Source organism: Brassica napus, chromosome C3 (assembly GCF_020379485.1).
Source record: "Brassica napus cultivar Da-Ae chromosome C3, Da-Ae, whole genome shotgun sequence".
Lineage (NCBI taxonomy): Eukaryota > Viridiplantae > Streptophyta > Magnoliopsida > Brassicales > Brassicaceae > Brassica > Brassica napus.
Genome location: NC_063446.1, coordinates 33706198 through 33713665, shown reverse-complemented (window position 1 = coordinate 33713665; position 7468 = coordinate 33706198). Strand labels below are relative to the sequence as shown.

At 39.3% G+C, this 7468-nt stretch overlaps 1 protein-coding gene across 1 annotated transcript; it reads left to right on the top strand.

Moving 5' to 3' along the window:
• LOC106395035 (probable E3 ubiquitin-protein ligase XERICO) lies at positions 1 to 6493 on the top strand. The gene is made up of 2 exons (XM_013835565.3): positions 1 to 647; positions 5764 to 6493. Exon 2 carries the CDS (start codon positions 5839 to 5841, stop codon positions 6310 to 6312), a length of 474 nt encoding a protein of 157 aa, XP_013691019.2. The 5' UTR covers positions 1 to 647; positions 5764 to 5838; the 3' UTR covers positions 6313 to 6493.
• The last annotated feature ends 975 nt before the right edge of the window (positions 6494 to 7468 follow it).

Sequence of the window (7468 nt, the reverse complement as noted above, 5' to 3'; positions counted from 1 at the left end):
CGGGTTACCCGTCCGGGTTCGATTAATAACACCTCGGGTTCGGATATTTTTTGTACCACCCTACAAAACCCGTTCGGGTATTTTTACGTTTCGGGTCGGATAACGGGTCGGGTTTTTCGGTTCGGGTTTGGTTCGGATTTCGGGTTCCGGATTTTATGTCCAGGCCTAGTTGATGATATAAAGTAACCATGGTTAAATCCAAGAACCTGAAAGGTTGAGATAGAATAAACTGGGTTATCATCAACATCTAAATTAATAACTTTTCTTTTAGAAACATGGTCTATTCTATTAGTTCGCAGGGAGATTATGTGTATCATTATAAAAAAAAAATTGCAAAGGAAGTACAGTTGATGATATAAAGTAACCATGGTTAAATCCAAGAACCTGAAAGGCTGGGATAGAATAAACTGGGTTGACTAACCATAGTTAAGGCTTCTCTGGTTACAGATGTTGGAAGCTCTTTGATGTGCTTAACTATTTATAAAAAGACAATGGAAAAAGCTCTCAAACCAACCCCATCTCTCACTTTTCAGATTCTCATAAACACCACACTACCTTTCACCAGAGGAAAACACACACAAAGGGTATTAAGGAAAATTGTATCTTTCAATCAGTGACCATCATCCCCTTTCATACCTTGACTCCAGGTTTTTGTTTACTTGATTTTCATTTGTTCCCTTTGTAATTTTGCTTTATCAGAAAAGTTCTTGATTCTTGGTTTCTTGATAAATTCTTGATTCTCGTGCTTTGATTAACTCGTCAAATCTTGAATCCATTAGTGAAGTTTTCATCCAAGTTCCTTGCTTTGGAGGCAAATATTGTATGACTCACTGACATGAGCTTATTGAAACCAAACTTATGATTGCAACTCAACAATCAAGAACTCAAACTCTTTTATTAATCTCAAAGCTCTAGAAACAATTCTCAAAAACTAAAGCTTATAATCTTACAAGATTAGCATCTCCTTATATAGCACATATAAGTTCCTAAACTCATTAGGTAATATATCTTGTGGATAACTCTCAATCTATCTTATTCCTAACCTCATTAGGTCAACAATCTCCCCCTTAAGCTTGACATCACCAACTCTCACATCTTGAACTCCAATGAAAGTTCTCATCTCTTTAAACTTGATCATCCCAAGAGCTTTAGTCAAGATATCAGCCTTCTGCTCCTTGCAAGCTACATGTTTCACGGCTACAAGTCCTTCTTCAACACATTCTTTGATGAAATGAAATCGTTTGTCTATATGCTTGCTTCTTCCATGAAAGACCGGATTCTTTGTCAAAGCAATCGCATATTTGTTATCAATCTCTCCTAGTAGCTCTTGTAGCCAGATAGCTTGCTTAGCAGCGTCTGTCGCTGCCATGAACTCATCCTCACAAGAAGAGAGAGAGAGCTACAATCTCTAGCTTTGTTGAACACCAAGAGACCGGACACTCATTCAGATAAAAGATATGACCCGTTGTGCTTCTACCATCATCTGGATCTACATTGTAGCTGCTGTCACTGTATCCCACAAGTCCTCTCTCATTCTCTCGTTTGTAGAACAACCCAAGTGAACAACTTCCTTGTAAGTACCTGAGTACTTGCTTCAACGCCGAGGCATGTGACTCCTTAGGCTGATGCATATACCGGCTCAGAACTCCTATGCAGTAAGCAAGATCAGGACGTGTATGAATCAAATACCGAAGACATCCAAGTTCCTTCTAAACTCTTTCTCATTGGCATCTTTCTCTCTTCTGCTTTAGATAGCTTCAAACCGGGATCCATTGGTACCTGAACTGCATTACACTCATGCATCCCTGCCTCTTCTAAGATCTTGACCGCATATCTTTCGTGTTTCAATACAATGCCGGCTTTGGATTGAATCACTTCAATCCCGAGGTAGTAAGCTGTCCAAGATCAGTCATCTCAAACTTAGTCGCCATCTCTGCTTTAAAGTCTTGTATAACATCCATACTTGAACCAGTGACTAAAAGATCATCCACATAAACAGCTACTAGAAGTTGATGTCCATTGGCTTCTTTTCTGAACAATGACGGCTCCTTAGAACACTTACTGAAGTTTAGCTCCTTTAATATTGACTTTAGCTTAATATTCCAAGCCCTTGGTGCTTGTTTCAAACCATAGAGAGCTTTATGTAACCTATAAACCTTCTCTTCACATCCCTTTACCTTGAAACCCTCAGGTTGTGAAACGTAAACTTCTTCAATCAAATCTCCGTGAAGAAACGCCGTCTTTACATCAAGATGATGAATCTCCCAACCATTAGATGCTGCCGAAGCTATGATGACAAGAACGGTTTCTATCCTTGCAACCGGAGAAAATACTTCATCAAAATCGACACCATAACGTTGCACATAACCCTTGGCTACAAGTCTGGCCTTGTATTTTCTTACACTCCCATCTGCATTGCGTTTTATTTTAAACGCCCACTTTAATCCAATGGCCTTACACCCTACAGGAAGCTCCACGAGTGTCCATGTCTTGTTCTTCTTTATGGATATGATCTCATCCTCACACGCATCACTCCATACTCTCTCTTCTTTTGCCTCATCCCAGTCTCAAGGCTCTTCATTAACAAGCAGAAGAAGTATCTCTGTCTCGATAACTTCGGACATTAGGACATAATCATCTAAGTAACTTGGCTTTGAGCTGATTCTTGTTGATCTCCTCGGCAAGTTTTCAAGATCCTCTGTTTCCTCTGATTCACTATCATATGCTTTCTTATTTTGATCGCCTTCTTCAGTCTGAACTTTAGTCTCTATATCTTTACCATAACCAGGTAACGTGACATCGAAGCTTACCTCAGACGTATCATCTCCGGCCTTGTTCCATCTCCAAGCCTTGTCTTCGGTGAAGATCACGTCTCGGCTGATCACTATTCTACGCTTCTCCGGGTCATACAAACGATAAGCATTTGAGCCTGGTTCAACTCCGAGGTGTACTAGTTCCCTTGACCTATCATCTAGCTTCTTGAGGTGTGGAGTATCCTTCTTTGCATAACAAACACAGCCAAATACTCTTAGATGCCCCACATTAGGCTTCTTCTTCTTAAAGCATTTGTGTGGGCTTACATCTTTTAGTGTTCGTGTAGCAACCCTATTGATCAAATAGGTTGAGTGTCTCACAGCTTCTCCCCACAAATAGTTTGGTATCTTCATGTGTTTCATGATACTCCTGGTCATCTCCGTTAGCATCCTGTTTCGTCTCTCCACGACTCCATTCTGGTGTGGTGAGTATGGAGTCGTTAAGTGACAGTTTACTCCGTTATCATCACAGAAGGTTTGAAACTCTTGAGACGTGAACTCTCCTCTACTATCTGTTCGTAATGTTTTGATTGAAGCCTTGGTTTCTTGCTCAATAAGTCGTTTAAGACGGTCAAAGGCTTCACTCTTTTCCTTTAGAAGGATCGTCCACATGTATCTCGAGTGATCATCGATCAAAAAAAATATGTACCTGCTTCCTCCGGCAGTTGATGGTGAGATAGGTCCACAGAGATCACCATGAAGTAGTTCGAAAATATGTGTAGCGCGATAAGTTGTTGATTTTGGAAAGGAAGCTCTCGTTTGTTTCCCTATGAGACATGACGCACACGTTTCTTTCTCAACTCTCAAACTTGGCATACCAGTGACCATCTCCTTGTTCATCATTGTCTTCATAGCATCTATACCAACATGTCCAAGATGAGAGTGCCATAAGGCCGAGTCACTAACCTTCTCTAGTTGAAGACACTTTGTACTTTCAACTTCCATTGTGACTTTGTACAAGCGGTTTCTTGACCTCACTGACTTGACTAACATGTTTCCTTCACGATCATGGAGAGTTAGGTAGTCGTCTCTCATCCTGACATCACAACCTGATTCCGTAGCCTGACCAAGACTAATTATATTGCTCTTTAACTCTGGTATAAAATATACATCAGCCAAGAGCTTTCGTTTTCCGTCTTTAGTTATGAATAGAATTGAGCATTTTCCTTTGATGTTGATCCGTGAGTCATCACCAAAGCGTACCTTCCCTGTTATCTTCTCGTTCAAACTCGTAAAGTAGCCTTGATTACCAGTCATGTGGTTGCTAGCCCCATTGTCTAAATACCAAACATTATCGGCTCCTGATTGTGTCTCAAACTTGCTTGGCATCACTTTATCTTCATTAAGATAGACTAACTCATGCATCATCAGCTCCTCAGCTTCGTGTGTGCTATCATTCTCATTCTCCTGCGTTTCTTGGAGCTTAAGCAACCGGTCGGGACAATTGTAGACATAATGACCGGTCTTGTCGCAACGAAAACATACAACTCGAGATGCATCTCTTCCTTGTGTCCAGTTACCACGACCGTTATAGCGTCCTCTTCCTCTTCCATTATAACGACCACCTTGACCTCCTCTTCCTCTTCCTCTTCCGTAGCCTTCTTGTGATCCTTTGCCCTCGCTGTTAGCATATAAAAGCTTTCCTTGATCCTCTGGTTCTTCTTCAATTTTAATTATCTCTTCATAGGCCTTTAACCTCCCCACAATGTCCTCAAAGCTTATTGTGTTTAGGTTAAGGACTTGCTATAGCGCAGCTATGATATGAATGTAATTCTTCTTTGGAAGACTGCTAAGAAACTTCTTCACAAGTTTTGCTTTTTCAAGAACTTCACCTAAAGCTGCAGATTTTGAGGATATCTCCGCAAGTTTACCAGAGAACTCATCTATGGTTTCTGTATCCTTCATCTTCATGCGATTAAACTCATCCATAAGTGTCTGCAGTCTCGCCTCTCGGACCCTATCAGCTCCCACGTTTCTGGTTTTGATTGCTTCCCATACTTCTTTTGCGGTTTTTAAGTTACCAACTTGTAGGATTAGGGTTTCAGGAATTGATTGAAACAAGAATGCTCGAGCTATATCACTTTTGTCGCTATCATCAGTCTCCGGTTCGATCTACTCCCAAACCTTATGCACTTTGACCAAGACATTCATTCGCATGCTCCATACTGTGTAGTTGGTGGTGGTAAGCATTGGGCATTGAATAGCCGAAGGACCGCTCGTCTTTGGTTTGAACGTAGTGACCGTCAAGTCTCCCATGTTTCTCTCTTCTATTTCTCGAACGGTTTGATTTCAATATAGAAGCTCTGATACCACGTATTGAAACCAAACTTATGATTGCAACTCAACAATCAAGAACTCAAACTCTTTTATTAATCTCAAAGCTCTAGAAACAATTCTCAAAAACTAAAGCTTATAATCTTACAAGTTATGCTACAAGATTAGCATCTCCTTATATAGCACATATAAGTTCCTAAACTCATTAGGTAATATATCTTGTAGATAACTTTCAATCTATCTTATTCCTAACCTCATTATGATTAACTTATAACTCAAGTTAACTAACTACAAGCTTAGGTCAACAGAGCTTTGATTAAATGAGAATCATACCTTCTTCGAAAAGGGTTTCTGTGTGGATTCAAGACTTACTCTGGCAAATCATTCTATTTTCGGATCATTTGGAATCTCTCAGTGTATAATTGATCCAGTCTCTCTACGTCTAGTTGGAAAGTTTGATATATAAATTTTTTTTTTCTTATTTTTTGTAAATTTTTTGATATATAAATTATGATAAGATTAGCTGTGTAGGGTGGAACAAACTTGGTTTCAAGTTTCATATGAGACCAAAAGTGAATATATAAATAAAAAAACATTTCCTCAATGTCTTCGAGTTCGGTTTGAAGCAAGTTTCTGTTGTTTATTTATTGAGCCTCAATGTTGTTGTTTTTTCCAGATCACATCCCCTTGAGAAGAACAAAGATCTAAAGATAAATTACATATAGGTTGAAAACATCTAAAGAGTTGAAAGATGGGTCTATCAAGCCTTCCTGGCCCATCAGAAGGAATGCTATGCATTATATTAGTCAACACAGCATTATCAATCTCCATCTTCAAAGGCATCGTCAGATCAGTGCTTTACCTAGTAGGAATCCGTCTCTCTCCTTCTTCAGTGGCTGCATCTTCAGAGATTCCAACTTCCGAGACTTTCGATTTCCGGATCTGCCAGCCTGAGAGTTTCCTTGAGGAATTCAGGAACAGGACTCCAACGCTGAAGTACGAGAGCTTGTGCAGGTGCAAGAAACAGGAGGACAGCGAGTGTTCAGTGTGCCTGTCGAAATTCGAAGAGGATTCAGAGGTCAACAAGCTAAAATGTGGACATTTGTTTCACAAAACATGCTTGGAGAAATGGATAGACTATTGGAGCATCACTTGCCCCTTGTGTAGGACTCCTCTTGTTGCTGTGGCAGTAGAAGACCAGCAGGTTTCTTCTTATGTTTGGTGACTACTTTTCTTTGTATAGAGGTTGTTTTTTTTTGTTGGGTTTGGGTGTGTTTGTTGAAATTAGGCTGCGTCACGGTTGATTCTTCAGCAGATTTAGACCGGGGATGGGGTATTCTCATGTACATACATATCATGTGAATTATATATGTTATACACGTGCAGTGGAAGCTCTTGTTTGAACATAGTCTTGATGAATCTATCTGAGTGTGTGTGTGTGTGTGTATGAACAATAGATTGGTAACTGAGATGTATTTGATCAATAACTATTTAAAAGGCTTGTCTTACAAATGTGGAAAGATAAAGAACACACCACTACAAAATCTAGAATAGATTCAATGTAAGATGGGGATAGGAGTGGTCTACACCATTTTTACATATCTACGTTGTGTCAGTCTGTCGGACAGGTGTCAACCAGTTATTAACGTATAAAGGTATCAAATAAAGTCTTGCATGAATAAGGTCTTGCCATCATTAATGTACAGAGGTATACCTGTATTTGGTATCTTGAAAGGTAGGCATGACATGGTGAATTAAATTGTTTCAAACAGTTTCAGTCTGTTTTTCGTAAAACAATTTTACAAAATGCAAACGTAAACACAACAGGAAAGAAGACAGAACAATCTAAAGATTGAATGAGAGCAAAATTGGTTATAGCCTCACCTATTCACATATAGAGAACTCCCAAAATAACTACGCGACAAAGAAAACCATGTACTACTCGTCGTAGTAGTCATTGTGCCATATTTACAAAACAAACCAGCAAAATATGAAGTGTTACGAAATGAGATTATCATCTCCTGCTTTCTGATTGCAACAATTTGGAAACGCAACGACAGAGCCTCAATATCTATTACGATATAATATGTCAACATTACCATATATTCTTGTGTATATACGTTCCTTGAATATTTCCTATTCTGGAGTTCTTCTTCTCCACGGTTTAGGTTTAGTAACCGACCAACTAGTTGTATATATACTTTGACATAGTTATCTTAATAAGACAAGTTGATATTCAGCAATTCATATCTTGTCATGGTATCAGAGCATATGATCAAATTCTTTTCTATTGCTTGATATATCGATCTCTTACCAGCTGCCTCTGTTTTTCATACACGAAATAGAGCCGCTACTTACGAACTCAATAATCTTTGTGCACG

Bases quoted from the DNA above. Each gene is read 5' to 3' on its own strand.
- LOC106395035 (XM_013835565.3), top strand. From the start codon at position 5,839: ATGGGTCTATCAAGCCTTCCTGGCCCATCAGAAGGAATGCTATGCATT.